Raw genomic sequence first — 17,524 nt, forward strand, 5'->3', positions numbered from 1 at the left:
CAGGCCACAAATGCCTGAAATCATGTATCTTAAATTGGAGGCCTTTTTAAAAAGCCTGACTACGTTAGGACTTGTCCAAAGTCACAAAGCAAATCCGCAGTGGAATCAGAACATAACAAGACCTTAAGCTGTTAAAAAACATCATGCTTCCCCTTACTAAGGTGAAATCCAAATGCTGTGTACATACTACTTTAAAAAGTAAGTTTTTATTTTTTTATTTATTGTTTTTATTATCTAAAAACCAAAGTGATGTAAAACCAGATGAACATTTCTAACTTCTTTGCCTGATTATTATTTTAAAACAAATTATTTCACTAAAAACACTGCCTGCCTTTAGAATCACAGAATCAGGTAACTGGTTGAGCTGGAAGGGACCACGGTGGCTCACCTCACCCAACCTCCCTGCTCAGACAGGGTCATCCCAGAGCTCACGGCACAGGACTGCGTTCTGATGGTGCTAGAGTGTCTCCAGGGAAGGAGACTCCACAGCCTTTTTGGGCAACCTGTTCCGGTGCAGAAGTTCCTCCTCACATTCAGGTGGAACTTACTGTGCATCAGCTTCTGCCCGCTGCCCTCTGTCCTGCTGCTCGGCACCACCGAGCTCCATCCCCCTGACACCCTTTTCACACAGACATTGATGAGGTTCCCTCACAGCTGTCTCTCCTCGAGGCTCAACAGGCCCAGCTCCCCCAGCCTTTCCTCGTAAGAGCTGCTCCAGCCCCTTAACCACCCTTGCAGCCCCTCCGCTGGACAAAGGATGCTGCAGAAAGGGCACGTGCAATTTCGCAGGGTTTTCACAACGAAGAGAAAGCAAACGCATGAACCGCGCAGCCTGAACAGCACAGACGGCGTGAACTCGGAAGGATGCAATCAGCAATTAACGAGGCAGATGTGCCTGTTGCCGGGCGGAGCAGGAGCCCGGGGCAAGAGCCCGGAGCAGGAGCCCGGGGCAGGCCCGGGGCAGCGCGGCGCCGCTCACCTGAGACGCTCTGGCGGTTCGAGTCCGCGTCCCCGCCCGCGGCGCTGGCGGCGCTGGGCGCGCTGTTGTCCACCCCGCCCAGCAGGGGGCGCAGGTGGCTCACCGAGACCTGCTCGATGAAGGAGGTGCCGTACTTGCGGAAGTACCACCACTCGAAGATCTGCAAGGCACACACGCGTCAGGGCCGTCAGCCTCCGCCCCTCCGCCCCGGCTCCAGCCCTCTCCTCCGCCCGCCCCTCCGCCCCGGCTCCAGCCCTCTCCTCCCTCTCATCGCTGCTCCGCAGCCCGACAAGCGAGGAGGCAGCTCCGGCCGCCCCGCGGCCTCCCTGCCCGAGCACACGGAGAAGTTAAATGTGACCCAAGCTTAGGGTGGAAAATGTCAAATCTTGTTTGGTTTTGTTTGTTTTTTGGTGTTTTTTTTTTTTTTTTTTTTTTTTTTTTTTTTTTTTTTTTAACCCAAACAACCTCTGTAGCATATTATTTCAGCTGTTAGGTCTCTTGCTTTAAATTTCGGTCTCGAGTGACCTCCCCCCCTTCGGCCCGATGTCAGCCACGCCGAGAGGATGCTGCAGCCAGGGGCGAGGCCGCCTCGCCTTGCCTCCACTCCCCCTGCAGCCCAGGGAATGTGAGGAAAAGCAGGCCGGCTTGTTTCCCCAGCACATGCTTCCAAAGAGTTTAATTTAAAATAAGTTTTATTTCCAATGAGTTTAATTTTAAAAGGAAAGATAAAAATGCCAAACAAACTCCAGGAAGCTGAATCCTGTTCCTTTTAGGATCTCCCCCCCCACCCCCCCCCGGATGAACTGTGTTTTATTTTGTCGGGCTGACTCTGACAAAATTAATTTTATTTTCAGGCATTTGGTTGAGCTACCAAATCAGAAACAAAAAATTATTATTTACAGAACTCTATTTGGAAAATCATTTCACAGCCTAAGAAAAGAAAACACCTTGTAATTGAAATTATAAACATATATCTATTATTTTCACAAAAAAAAATATTAGCAAGAATACACATATTTCAGGAAACCACATAAACCTGGAAATGAAGACAATTTCATCTAAATATGGAAAAGGTTTAGACTGTAAAAATTATAAAGAAACACATGCTTATAATGAATAGATAAGTTGCACTTGAATAATCTCCCAAACATCTACATACCACAAGAAACAAAAGCCAGTCTAAGGAATTGTGAAAAATTTGGCAGGACTTCATAAAACTTATTGCACTAAAAATTGGGAATGAAAAGTCTCTGCCCTTCCCATTTTCCTCGGTATCTCCATGTGTTACACCAGTACCAAAAGCTTAGATAAAATCTCTTCCTACTAGGCACAATCAACAATAAGGGAAAGGATTGTGTTCCCATCTTTGTCACCATCACTGTGCTGTTGGGCAGGTTCTGGAAGGCCTTTTCGGGGTCTGCCTGCTCTGGAAAAGATCAAGCCAGGCTTCACACACTTTTTGATTTTTAAGTTCTCTTGACCTCTTTATATAGTTGAAATTACTTCTGTCTCCATGAGATTGGATTGTCTGTAGACAAGACATACTTTTTACCCCACCCATTTTTATAAAGGAGGGGGAAATAAATTTTCTGACATAGAAGGAAGACGGTCCTCTCCAAAAGATGCTCCCAATGCATTCTGCACTGGGGCTTCCCCTAAATTCAAATGTGCTGTTAAAGCACCTAGAGGATTCATAGGGAAGGACTCTATCTGCACAGGAGTGAGAGAGAATGAAGCTGGTGGCTACTTGAGAGGACTTCACACAAGATTGTGTGGCAGCTCTGGAGATCACTTCCCAAAACAATCTAATGGCATTTCTGGGAGACACTGACAAGAAAGAATGGAGCAGTCTGATGGGGAGGAGACAGAAGGACTATGTGAACACAGCATTTGGGAAGATAAACAGATGGTCACAGAGAAACCAGAGCACTAACATATTCAGATCTTTGTGAACTCTTTCCCACCCAAGTCACCAAAAACCCACACAACCTGGACAGTTCCTCCTTCCACAGATTCTGAGGTGCATTTGTCACTGCTCTGGTTCCACTGGCATGTGCCTGCAGCAGCAGCCAGGTGGGAATGCCAAGTGCCAAGGACAGAATGCTGATGCAGTGTCACTGAACACTGTTCCACACTGCTGACAGGCTTCTCCTGGCATGCATCACTGCCTCTGAATGCTGGAGATGGTGGACAGGGAACTGGCACAGGTGTGTCAGCTTTGGTTTTAGCTGCTCTCATGCTCTTAGGCACACCACACTTTTTAAAGTTGTTACAGTTTATATCCTATTATTTAAGAGAGCATCATAAGCATGTGGCTGACTGCAAGAGAAAGGCTATGCCATAAGATTCAGAGATCTGTCAGAGATCTGCTGTGAACATGTTTCTGTTCTGTCTTTGAAAACCTTGGAACAAATCAAGGCACAAAAGCCACAGTTGTACCTGTCCAAAGCCTCAGAGGGAGAGTGTGTTAGGAATGAAGGATTTATAGTCTTGCACTGAGGCAAGGGACACTCGGTAAGAATTTCACTATAGCCTAAGTCAGGGACTCAGGTACAGCTGCCAGACTGGCTGTGCAAAACTCAGACTGTATCTAAAAAGCTTTCTGTAAGAGAAATAAAAAAGGTTCTGCAAAATGTGCTAATAAATTCCTGCTCATTATTTCAGTCATGATCAGCTTTTAGATGAGGTCAGTAAAACCCAGAGAGGGAGTGAACAGCACAAAAGCACACTTGAGCCCACTTGTCCTGCACAAATGTATACCAGCTGGGAAGCTGTCACACTGAATTTCAATGAAACTGAGGGGACAATCACAAAGAATGTACATATATATAAATGTAGGCTCTGCTACAGTTCAGCTGAGTGACAGAAACTTGCTCAAACATGTGACACAGCTGTAAGTCTGCCTCCTTAGACTTACAAATGCCTTAATTATTTTTTTTAAATGGCATTGAAGCTCATAAATTGTTTAAGGCAGCTTTGAAAAATATTTGCTATGTTGAATGAATCCAATGCCAGGAAACATCAGTCAGATCTCAATCCATACCATCTCTTAGAAATTAAAGCCATAAATAATCATCATCACAAGCCTTTGCTAGGAGTGATTTGTTCAGCATGTATGAAGAGGTAAAATCATTAATTTGGTACTTAAGTAAAAACAATAAATTCTTTTTAGAGAATTTTTGCATCTTAGTATCATCTGGTTTGAAACCTGATTTCTATAAATCAAATTTGACTTCTAACTGCATTATCCAGTTTGAAAGCCGTGTGAAGTCAAGAATCTTTTGACAGTTCAGCAGATGAGAGATCATCTGATAGAATAAATTACTACAAAGATTAATTACTATTGACAGAGATATGGAGTAGAGAAGAAATTTATAAGGAAGATGATTTCTGCACCACTTCTGAAAGAAAAAGCCACTTCTTTTCTGTCATATACAGACAATGGGATGGGAGCTCATCTTCAGAGATCTCCCCTTCACAGCAGTGGCAAACTTCTTGGTGGTCTTTCTAGTTGGTGCCTGTGCTTTCAAACTGAAACAGGGTCAAACATCTCCAAACTCTCAAGGGATTTTTGGGACCATAATGTTCCCAAGGGCCAAGTTAAAACCCTGTTCTGAACATTTCCAGCTTTGTTTGTTAAGAAATGCAATTTAGAATTTTTATTTTTTTAATCTGGCATAGGTATTGCTTAATATAAGAGTATTTGATTTTGGAAACATCTTCTTAATGCACTTCTCTTCCCTTGTGCAATGAAAATATTATAGTCTTTCATATCTCTGCTCTCACATAGAAACAATCCCAGATAATTTTATTTATATCTGTAGCAATGGATCTAGTCCGCATCACTTGACTATCAGATCTGATCTTCCTGCATGGTTTTTCAGAACAGATATTCCATTATGTATGCATCAATTCACATGGGATAGTTTTGGTGGTGGTTCTCACTGGACCAACGAGCAATGTCTGTCAGTGATTGAATAATGCTTTTCTGTTTCTCATACCTGAGACAGGCAACCTCTCTTAGAGCAAACACTCCATCATTCCCTCCTAGTGTATGTGTATGGAGTCTTCAACAGAAGCAGTAAAGGATTTCATCTGCCAGGAACTACCACAGCTCAGATTTCTCTTTCAGCCATGTAATGAGACTTTTAGGTCTCAGACAGGTAGATCTGGAGTACTCTTTAACCAATCTAATGGATTTAAAGGACACTTACTCTCTGGGGGAACAGCATAGTGCTGGCAAAACTTGATTCCATGGTTAAGCCTATTTTATAAATAAAAGGGACCACAGCAAAGGTTTGGCTCAAATAATCCATGCTGTTTGTTTGCTAGCACACTACCTGGCCTGTGCCAACTCTCCCAGGCAATGACTGCAAATGTTCCAGGTGTATTACAGCCCAGGGCTGCTTCCAGTAGACACTATAGAAAAGGTCATCCATAGTTTGGGAAGCAAGAGTGTTTGTTCATATGAGTGTGACTACACAATGCTACTTGCCTTCCAACAAAGCAAGCTGGTGGTCTGTTTTATTTAGCTGTTAGGGGTAGCTTCCTGATCCTCCAGTCCTGCCCATCCTGGATCTAGGAAACAACATGGCTCTGACCATGCTGAATGTCCTTGATGACAGCCTTGAAGGATAAGCACCCTCATTCCTTCTAGATTAAATACATCCACTCAGCATCCTCTTAGACTCTGCTTCTGATTACTGAACCCCCATTTGTCTTATCTCAAAGAGCTAGCAGGAGAACATACATGCAATGCCAGTGGGCAGCGTATTCAAAATTAATAGCTGTTTACTTCATCCACCTCTGGAAATACAGAAACACAAAAGAAAATAACATATTGCCTGGATTAAGTGTATTACTTCTCTCAACACTGTGTAGACCCCACCTAGTTATGATAGAATTTTCTTGTCTGTGGATTGGGTTACAGCCTGCCTTCCAATAGACCCTTCTTCTCTCATCTGCTCCTTGGCAAGGGTTTCCAGTTTCTTAGGAACTCCCTACAATGATTCTGCCCTTTCTGGCCTTGAGCCTTCTCTGAGCAGTGCAGAAACTTTGAATGGTTACCATGTATTGCTTTTCAGCCCTCAAAGACTGTCCCTGCACAACTGTCAGACTTCCACAGAGCCTGTGGCAGCACCCAGAACTCAGCCACCTTTCTGGCCCTCTGCAGCAGACTACACAGAGGCAGTGAAACAATTAGTATCTGCAGAAAATAAGACAAGTCCTTCTGTGTTACTCAGGCTCTCTCAGACTTCCTGAACTGGTACAACTGGCTACAAAAGGCTGTGATTCTGACAGTATGCTACGTACTTGGGCAGTAGCAAACAGCCTAGCTGCTCAGCGCTAGGCAGTGTCTAGACTCATGCTCTGCCTCTATAGGCCTGCTTTCTAATTCTTGCATCTGAAACACGTGGTATTTGTTCATTGCAGAATGTTTTTCGTTGTGTAGCAGAAGACACTTAATACTGTCCCAAGCTCAGAAGTAGAGTAACAAGGAATTCTCGTGGAGATTTAAGTCTGAGGTTCACTTCTACCTGTGCTTCGTTGGAACTGAGACTCTCAGTTTGCAGTGCAAGTGCCTCACATGCCTGCAGAACAACTTTGGTGATAACTGTATGTTAAATATGTGGCTTTATTTAGAAATCTCAGTGGCATTTGCATAGTTCTAGTTCACAGCATTTACTGGATGTCAGGTGTGTTTTGTGACAGTTTTATTACCCTACCTGTGGAAAACTCCAGCATCCCAGACATTGAATACAATGCAGCTCATTGTATTCTGTGAGACAGCACACTGTGTTTTACTGGATTAAAATTTACTGTGGTGGAACCAAGTTTCCAATACAGTATTTCTAATGCAACTGTGGACTAAATCTTCTTGTTTTTGATGCTTACAATAGCGTGTGGATGAAGTGAATATATGCCAAATTGTTAATTTTTAACTATGTGCTGCAGTCAAGTAATTGTTAAGGAAAATGCTTGAGACAGAAAAGTATTTTCTGCACAGTTCTGACCTATAAGAAAAGAGATCTGAAATCCTTGCTTCAATTAAGTCACATTGCCTGCAGCGAGGCCAGATTTTTACCTAAGGAATTAAAACAAAGTATGAGACAAAATAAGAGAGGAGTGTAGTGTTTTGAAAAGGAGTAATGTAGTATTCAATTGCCCAAAGCTGAACTTTGCAGTTCATTGTTTCATGAACCAAACAAGAGTTAGGAAAAGCAATCACTTTCCCATCAGTAACCACACTTTTGAAATGATGGAATTTTCCATTATTTCATAACCTGCGGTGCTGTGATTTCTCCTTCTGATTAGGAACTGGAGCCAACTGATAATGGAAAGAAATCTGCCAGCCCATATGGTGGAAAATTCCAAGTAATAACAGTACATATCTAGCCTAAAAAGTACCCTAGTGATGTAGATTTGACAAGAGAATATTTATTTTATTTAAGAACTTCACTTTATACCATTGACAGGATTAAGAATCGTTTAGAACTGATGATGCTGTGTAGTCTGATGCTGTAGTGTGTGGCAATGGGGGCAATTCACCATGTTACTGGTCATGGTAAACAGCATGTAAAACTGGGCCACTGGTAAACCGCAAGAGTAAGAAATATTTAATCTGAAGCACACTTCGGCTAATGAAAAGCTAGCACTATCTCTCTAGAACTTAATCAGCTGTCTTTTCTGATGCATGATCTGGTCAACATGCAGTTTCTTCTTTTCATGACCACATCTGCTTCGTTCTTTTGCCACTACCAAATTTAGAGAAAACATCTTCCTCTCAGCATAGACAGTGGTCCCTACAATCTAGGGTTCCTGGCTGTTACCTGTCTGGCCTATATACATTTTTCACATTTAGGAAGGTGCCATATGACCAGCAAACAACAACTGATAGCACTAGTGAAGACAGAAAAAACAAACAAAAAAAGCTTTCAGTCTGATTTCTGTGTCTACACCTCCATCACCTCACTGTTTCTTCAACTTGTTCATAATGGACTTTCTCATGCAATACTACTTGACTTCCTCTCTGATTTCTTTGTGAAAGGTTTCTATTGGTGTCCTTTTGCCCCTTCTCCACTCCATATCATAGTCTTGAGTACTTCTTGCCACTTCCTTCTTGTACTTCCCATCAAAGTACAGCACTTAGAAATTTCTTGCTCACAAGTCGCCTGCTGAGCTCACTCCTCAGAAATCGCCTTCATGAGTACAGTATAAAATGTACCTTTACATTGTGATGTAAATTCATCACAATGATGAATTTAGTTTCACATAAATTAGTCACTCTTCAAAGTTTTTATTTCTGTTTTATTCAATAGGGCAAAAAATAAACTTTGTCTTGCCACCTCCTCCTGCTGTCTTTGCCCTGTATAAACAAATACGGAACCGTGTCTGTGAAAGCCATGTTGTTTCTCTCAATCCTTCTCATCTTGGTGGTGGTGCCCAGCATTTTCTTCTTTCTGAGTGACAGTGCTGCATCTAACATTATTCTTCTCCTGTGCGTTTGAGTGAGTTCTGCTGAACTGAATCCAAGTCTTACAGGTCTGGCTCTTGCTCATATTCTGAAAAATCTGTTGATTTCTCTGGAGCTCCATTGAGTGCTTTGGGGCTCAATCCATGCAGGACTGATGAATGCCCAAGGTGCAAACATTAGGTAATTGCCTTCCGCTATGAAGAAACTCAGAGCAAGGCACAGCAGTAGTGCACCTGCTGCTTTTCCTGCAATCATCTAAATGATGAGAGTCTCACAGGCATTAAGTAATCAAGGATGCCATTTTTTTATCTACATTGGCTGCAGGCAATGTGGAAGTGAGAGATGTGGATTTCCCAAACCAAACTGATAATGTTCAGTTAGGATCCGAGCTGCTTTTGGGTTTCTCTGAGATCAGCAGATCTGAGGTGATGTGAACCAGTCTCTAGCCATGTTTCTCTCTTGCTCCTCTTTCCACTTATCACTACAATAGCTTACATTAGGTCTCACTGGTCCCTCACTTACATGCCTGGTTTGGTGCGGTGAGGGAGGGTCTATAGCTTGTATCCAGAAGATTTCAAAAGCGTACAACTTGAACAAACAAGACTAAAACAAAGGCAACCTTTCTCTGAGGAGGGGAAGTGGAGAGAAGAAGGGGCTGATCACTTCTTCTGGCTATCTAGAGACAGGTCACATGGGAATGGTTCAAAGCTGTGATGGGAGGTAAGAATGAACATGAGGAAGAGTATCTTCACTGGGAAAGTGGTCAAACATGGGAACAGGATTCCTTGAGAGGTGATGGATGTCCCAAGCCTGTCAGTGCTTAAGAGGCATTTGCAGAATGCACTCAATAACATGTTTTAACTTTTGGTCAGCCCTGACGTCACCAGGCAGCTGGACTAGAGGATCATTCTGATCTGTTCTGTGTTATGCTATACTACTCATTTGTGTAAGCAGTAAGCCAAATCTCAGCAGTGAGGAAACAAGAACAGACCACATACAATTATATATATGTACACCCTGTTAATTCCTATATTTTTAATCTCCATTTGTTTCTATGAATATATCTGATAAAATTCAGAGAAAATGCTCTGCTTTGGACTCCTGCATTGTGATAGTATTATGATTCACTCCACTGCATCAATTTGCATAAAGAAGCCCTCAAGAATTACATATGGGAGGAGGGTTTTTTAAATGGTTAAAAAATACAGACATTTAAGCAAATAGGCAGCTATGTACTGGGAAATATTCTAGAAGTGAAGATCTGAAATAATTACCCCTTGGAATCCTGGCACCAGAACTGGTGTTTCTCTAGTAAGTCCTGCTGTATCTTTCTGAAAGGACCATGTTAAGCTGAGACAGTTGGTACCTTTCCTCCTCTTCCTTTTATTGTCCATTTTAATTTCAGTAGTACTTGTCAAGGAAAGCACTTAATGTGCAAACACTTGTTAAGAATTACTGTAGGATTGTTAGTGAGTCACATTGTTCCTCAAGACTTTTTTTATCTTCAAAGATACAACACTGAAACACTTTTTTTTTCTTTTTCATTCCCACAGAAAGAGACATAAAAATAAAGACAAATTTTATGTGCTGCAGAACTGTAAATTGACAGAAGAAAAAAAGATATGTATTAATCTGCAGGAAGCCTGAAATACAATTCTGGATATCAAAATCAAATTCTAAAATGATATCAATAGATGTAGTACTTACCAAAATAAGTCCTGAGATTAATGAGGATGTGCCTGTCAGGGCAACATAGAACTTGGGGGTTAATGTGTTCAAAAACATACTCACTGAAAAAGAAAAGAGAGGAAACCATGAGTACAAGAGCAGGACATGTTCTCCACGTCTCTTCCTCCTCCCAACTGCAGGTAAGTTATTACCTTAGCTTTGATAAAAAGACAGTTAAAGTAACATCCTCCTAATATGTGATAAAGCAGAGCGTTAGGCTGCCACATGCAGAATTTTGTTTTCACAACAAAGTCAATCACAAGGCACTAGAAAACAGTTGCACGCATGTCTGGGACTTTCTTATTTCAGTAAGTGCTCCACTGACAGAGTTTAGGATTCCCCAGGATATACAGAAAACATTTTATTATATGCCTTTGTTATTAGAAATCTATGCTATTGCAGTTAGCAACCATGGAAGTCTGTCTCAATGTCCTGCATTCAAAATTGTCTCAACATCCTGTAGATCTTGATGAAGTTTTTTAAAGCTTTTTACTTCTCACTACCTTGGTTCCTCACTTACAAAGTAGAAGATAATGGCATTTTCCTAATTCATTCTACTGGTGAACCACTCAGTATGACAACAGTGGGTAAGTAATTAAAAAAAGCTCTAACAAGCTTTCATAGTGAGTGGTGAAAATCATTATAGTTGTCCAGACTATCCGAAATCCAGGGCAGAAGTGAAGTCAGATGAACAATTCCATCTGCATGGGTTTCTGGAAATCCTAAGGGCTTTTCTACTTGTATCCCATCCTGAAAGCTCCTGAGAAAATCACCAGGTAGTCATACTCATCCCTCACAGAAAATCCCTATGGCTCGCCTTAGGAGTACCTAGAAAATATTCTAGGTTTTTGATGATTCTTCAGAAGCTATTAGAGAACTGGAGTTATACTAAATTCTAGATATTTAAAGAAAACACAACATTCCATCACTTCCATCTTCCACAAGTGAAATAATTCCTTATTAAACCACATAAAGGGTTAGAATACCGTCTGTAAACAACTCTACTGGTCTCATCCTTAACCAGTGCCAAAGAATTTCTCATACATATATACATTTATGTATATACACACACATGCATTTATTTGTGTATGTACATGTATCCAGGACTGGGGAGGGAACTAACAATAGTTTAGCAGGTAAATTTAAAAGGCTTGTAGCAGAGTACTAGTCATTAAAAAACATTGATAAAAGACCTGGATATGTGTGAGACCTGAGGGTGTGAGGCCCTCAGTTCATTCTGTTCTCTTTAGAAATAACACCTAGCAGAAATTAAATAATATGAAGCCTAAAAATGAAGAGGAGACAACAATAGCAGAATACAAACCATCAAACATATGATTCACTTTCCATGACCAGTGAAAAAAAAAAATTGCTTTCCAGAAATGCATCACTAAAAGATTAAAGCCGAATTCAGCTGCTTTGTTTGGGTTTTGGCTGCTTATTTTCTGTGCTGTTTATTTTTCTTGAAGACATAAAGTGTTAAAATGGAACTGTCCTTTCCTAGTCCACTGGAGTGGCATTAAGCACCAAGCTGACATAGCAAAGAATAAATCTGGTGGGTTTTAATGCCATTGTACATTTTCTTTTCCAAATGCACTGGATGCCATATTCTCAGCTAGTATAAATTAGCATCACATCCTCCAAACTGCTGTGTGCAACAAATACACTGCTTTAATCCTCCTCTCCTCTCCTCTCCTCTCCTCTCCTCTCCTCTCCTCTCCTCTCCTCTCCTCTCCTCTCCTCTCCTCTCCTCTCCTCTCCTCTCCTCTCCTCTCCTCTCCTCTCCTCTCCTCTCCTCTCCTCTCCTCTCCTCTCCTCTCCTCTCCTCTCCTCTCCTCTCCTCTCCTCTCCTATAAAAGCAGACTGTATGTCTAATAAAAGCAGACTTTGAAATAGTAGTCCCTGCTTTCTTCAGCCACAGCACCTACTAGGTAGGAAGAGGAATGGAGAGACTGAAATAATTTTGGCTTCACCAACTACTCTGAGTCTTTTAGAAGAAACATTCCTCATTTTGGAATGGAAATGTAAGCCAGAGACATACTCAAACTATGTCACTGGGGAAATTTCAGACCGTCACTGAAATTACTTCCTTTGCTTAGGTCAGGATATGCCTGAGAGAGAATATGCTATGATGGGATATAGATGCCTGTGTTCTACCTTGTAACACAGTACCACTGCAGTGCCAACATAACATGAAAAGCCAGGCAGCAAGAGACTTTACAGGGGATCTTTCTCTTCCTCTCTCCAACCACAGCTTCACAGCTTATGGAATGCTGGAACTTTTTCTACTAAAATTTCCCATTACCCTGGAAGTAATTTGATTTCCAAAGCTGTGAGCCATCTAAATCTACTGTGAAGATTCCACATGAGCATATCCATTGAATAAGGATAAAGTCTATTTGCTTTAAATATTATTACTGACTTCCAGCCATAAAAATTGTTTTGGGAAATAGATCCCCACTTGGAAGAGCCCCCTCAACAAATTAGCTGTATGGAGCTCATGAGTGGTGTAGACTGAATAAGGCTCAGAGGAAATGTTATTAGCTTTCCTCTGTCACCACTCTTTTACAAGCAATGTATACTGGTTTATAGAGAAACTCTCATATGTGAATGGAGATTGGATTTTATTTATCTGTAATTTCCACAAGTGTTACTGCTTTCTTCTTTGTCTGCGCATATACTGGTGCTCCTTTATCCTCCTTAATATAAGCTGCTGCAATTCTTCACTTTTACAGCTTAGTCACAGGAACTGTCAAGGTGAACAGATATGATGCTGGATGCTTTTAGATTTTATGGGCCAGACTCCCAGATAACTGAAATAACTCATTAGATTTGATACACGTCCACTCAGTGACCAGAGCTGTTTATCTGGACTGTATCTCTCTAATCCTTTGGCCATTCTTTTTCCCACTCATTAAATGTAAGAATCTTCTACTTCATTATGAAAAGTATCACCTTTAGCCAATTATTAGCTACTCTCCCAGTTCCTTTGTCTCCATAAATATTATTAACAAAAGGAAGTACTTTCTAATAAGAAACATATTTCCAAAACAGTAAAACTAAGCATGTGTGGTCCGACTATTTTTTTCTGAAGTTAATGAGAATTCAATCATTGTTTTAGTGGAAACTACATCAAGGCCTAGTTCTCATAATAACGAATCTCAAGAGTAAAAATCAATCCACTTTTGCATTGTGATATATATCATTATACAAAAGGGAGCATTTCTTTACAGTCAGCATTCTGACACTGAAGAAATCACTATCATATCCAACATCTCCATCCCTCAGTGGAATCAGGGTTCCTGAGTGTGTTGCAGTAAAGTAGAGCTATTAGATAATGCTACCTGTCCATCTGCCTAAATTTGGATAGAGTGGTTTACTTCCCTATTTCCATTTGATGATGTAGCAGGATTGAGGAGCAGAGAGATTTCTGAGAAATGTGAGATGAAGTCAATAGCAGATGACTGCAGAATAAAGAAGTCAAGTACAGTCATCAGCAAAAGCTAGTACTGTATGTAATTTCTTCTGAATTCCAGTGTATGCCTAATTATTTCTGTTCACAAAGGGAAGATCTGGCAGCTATTCAGTTCACAATATCATCTCTTGTCTGTAACCTGGTAGGACTTAAAAAGGACAAGTAATGAGTATCTAGATAAAGAAACTTGCCTGATGTTCCTATAGTGGTAACTTGTTTGAAATTACTGTCAAATTCCAATTACTTGCACAGGCTTTTGACAGGGAATGATCTATTTTAGGTGTGTTAGTACAGCTTGTTTTGTATTTTTTGTAAAGAAAAGCAGCATGACCTATAAATTCTGTCTAAAAAACCCAAACATACTTATGAGAGACTCCTGGCCCTCCACCCCCTGACTCCATCCCCTCTTTCCTCCTTTCTCTTTATCGCTTTCATTTTAATAATACCTGAGACATTCAGAATAAGGCATATTTACATTCTCAGAAGTGTCTAAGTTACACTTGTAAGTTATTTCATCCTTCTGTATACTAACTAGGGAAGTACTCTTATTTCATCATTAACTGTGCATGCTCACAGAAATGAATTTACATCTTATTCAATTCACAGCAAACAAGTTACAAAATCTAACATTTATATCTACCATTCCCAGGTGAGACTAATCAAAAGAGGTGACTGCAACATTTTTTGAAAGCAGATGCCATTTTATTCCTGTTATATACATATTACTCATTTCCAATACTTGTGATTAATTCTGAACCTGGGACTAAACACAAGAGGAAAATCCAGGTATTTTTCAAGTAACAAAATCTGCGAAACATGTAAAATGGATCACTCAAGATGACAAAAACCACTATTGCTTAATAAATTTCTTCAAGGTCTTGAGGCATTCAGAATTCAAGTATGTGAGGAACCACAGTAGAAAATACTGGGATTGAACTGCTAAAAGTGTCATATTAACTGCTGCATCAGTTAATTACATTAGAAGGTCACTAGGGGAGGGAGCACTGCAAACTACCAACTATTCCCACGTGCAGAGCTACTAAAATGACAGCCCCATTACCTACTTCTGAATGTAGGTAATATAAGTGTACAGTAAGGTCCAAATAAAAATTTAATAGCAATGTAACATAAATCACATACACCAACAGATCAGCAAAGACTAGATGGCACTTTATGGCACTTCTTTGTTATCTCAAAATGCAGGCAAAATTATATATATCTCAATAACCTTGTTAAATAAAAAAAAAAAAAACGTGTTATGCATGAATAAATAATATATAAATTGACTTAATAAAAAAAAACCCCAAAACTGGGTACAGTAGTTAATTTTGTAAGAGCAAATTGCCAGAAAATATATAAAAGTTTACAGTCACAGAACCCTTCTAGCATTGCCAGTCCTTAAGTCATCACAGCTATAATATTTGTGTCACTAAGAATTTCTGCTGCACTTTCTCTTCTGTGTATTTGCTTGGTATGCAAACTGATGCAAACTCTTTTAACACCAGTGCCAAGAGCCCCAAATCACTTAGACAGGCAACAAGCTAAGTGACCTATCACTAGAGACCTTTGACACAGCAATTTAATTTCTTTTCACTGCAACCATCCATTCAGACTGCTGTTCCAACACAGTACAGAAGACAGGGCAGTGACTGGCTTGTTTCACAGGGGCCTCTGCTTGGATTAATGAAGCTCCCCAGTTCAAAATTGTAGCTGCAATGAAGAACTCTTCTACCAAAGCGTCAGCAAAGAGGGCAAAATTAAGTTCAATAAACTTATTTTACTAATTGTATAAACTTTCCCTCTCTGAGTATGAAACACTACATACTCTTGACTTTAATTAAACTGTTTGTACTTAAACTTTCTGAACTCTCAACCCCTCCCTCGTAAGAATGTTGCCTATAATGTACTTTTGGGAAAACACACTAGGGTCAGGCTGAATTACGCGTTATATACTGTGATGGTCTCCAGCTAAATGTAAATACAAACCCCATCCAATTTAAAGCTAGCACAGAGTATTGTCTCAGAAAAACAAAAACACTTTCACCAATTACCAGGATTTTCCCTGGGAAGCTACCAAGATTTTTTTTAACTTCTTCAGACTTCTTAAAGGAATTACCAAAGAAGAAGTAAGCATTCAAGTTTCAGAATGGTGCAGAGAGATTTTTCCATTTACTTGTTGCAGACGCTATGCAGCTTCCTTCTGTAAGGCTTTTGGTCTAGATCTGTTTTCAAAAAATTTCCGAAAATTTGAAAAAAGGAAATCCAGATGCCCACTCACTTTCTTCAACCACCCAGTCCCATCCTAAAGGCTGAATGAGAGTCACGTTCAGACGCCAGGAGCCTGTGCTAATGGCCAGGAGTCTGTAGCTCTCAGTCACCACTGGATCAGAGCCCACGTGAGAGAAGATGGTGATGCACCAGAAGCCTCCTGTTATTTCAGCTCTGATTAACTACATAGCTGTGCACAATCAAAGTTCTGCCCATACAGATATTTCAAATTAGTGAAATAAAAGTTTCTGGATGGAAGACCACCAGACTCTCACTTCCATGTTTCCACACCTTAAATGCAGGTTTTCCCATTCAATACAGTGACACAATAAAAAGGGAAAGTGAGTGGGGACAGGCTTCTGGAGTAAAATTGGGTATGATGGGAGAGGCTTTCAGCCACAAAGCACAGCCCAAAGAGAAGAAAGAGCAGATGGTAGTAAACACAGGACCAGTTATGTGTCAAAAACTTTCAGGTTCGTTTACTTATAACTGAAAAATAAAGAGTTTTGAAAATTGTAACTAACATTCTTTCCACTTTGCGACCCAATTTCCCACTGAGCAAATTATATCCAGCAGAGAAAACTGAAACAAATCTTACTAAATTCAGTCCATCTTTTCCCAAGAAAATGCTGCCTGAGGATTGCAAACAAATTTGCAAATTGCAGTTCTTCCCAACATGCTAACATGTTAAGTATCTGAAGGCCAAAGTGACACAATGATCTGTGCTGGCTTGCTTTTCAACACCAAGTCTATATTCATATTATGATGTTGAAAAGTTATTTGATCGACCAAAAACCCTTGTCTCCCTTCCTAGCAGGAATTAGTCTGTCCTGGCTGTGGAGCTTTTGGGACTTAGACAAATACACTACATCCTTCAGAGTGCATTAGCCCTTCAGCCTGTTACAGTAAGTTTGCTTATCCTCACTGTGAATGGTATACAGGGAAATGTAACTGGTAAGAGATAACCAACACAGAGCTGAGGGCAGAAGGGCATACAGGTGCATCAAGGAAACCAGATTTGTGAGACAAAAAAGCACTTAAGACCCTATTGTGACTTGGGAAAGGAAAAAGAAAACCAGGTTAGAGGTAAACTAGTAAAATACAGAGATGAGCTAAAAGAAAATCAGAAAATGGATGGCAGTAAAAATTATCATGCATAGAAAGAAGATGATAGAGGCAAGAATGCCAAAAGTAAAAAAAGACACAAGAAATTACACAGGCAACATGAATGCAAACAAAGGCTATTTTTACTTCAGCAAGAGATGCTTTGCATGTCAGAAGTACCTTTTCACTGGGAGAAATAAGACTGCCAACAATAACAGCTTTGGTAATTTGGAAAGAGATGGTATCCAGAAGTTATTCCTTGCTAACAAATATATCCCAAAGCTTTTTCTCACAAGCTATGAAACCCTTAACAAAAGGTGCTACTAAAGGTCCCCGTTCCCAGCTACATTTTCCCAGAATGTCCTGCTGTGGTCAACAGCTACACTGTACCTCAGGAATGGAGAGGTTAGACATAGAGGCAGAAAATGCACTCTAACTATACCCACCCCAAGGAAAACATTCTGTCTTGGAGTTTAAATACTAAGGCAACTTAGTA

At 40.5% G+C, this 17,524-nt stretch overlaps 1 protein-coding gene across 3 annotated transcripts in view; it reads right to left on the reverse strand.

The window, feature by feature from the left end:
* Positions 1-17,524, reverse strand: part of ST7 (suppression of tumorigenicity 7) — a 136,618-nt gene that overhangs the window by 49,867 nt on the left and 69,227 nt on the right. For all 3 annotated transcript variants that reach the window (XR_010363575.1, XM_064422320.1, XM_064422321.1), the window contains exons 2-3: positions 10,161-10,243; positions 980-1,139 (exon numbers count right to left, since the gene is read on the reverse strand). Coding sequence is in view for 2 of the 3 variants with exons in the window: in XM_064422320.1 (XP_064278390.1) it covers positions 980-1,139; positions 10,161-10,243 (243 nt within the window). In the remaining variant the exon portion in view is untranslated. The remainder of the gene's footprint in view (positions 1-979; positions 1,140-10,160; positions 10,244-17,524) is intronic.

The sequence above is a fragment of the Passer domesticus genome, chromosome 5 (assembly GCF_036417665.1).
Source record: "Passer domesticus isolate bPasDom1 chromosome 5, bPasDom1.hap1, whole genome shotgun sequence".
Taxonomy (NCBI): Eukaryota; Metazoa; Chordata; class Aves; order Passeriformes; family Passeridae; genus Passer; species Passer domesticus.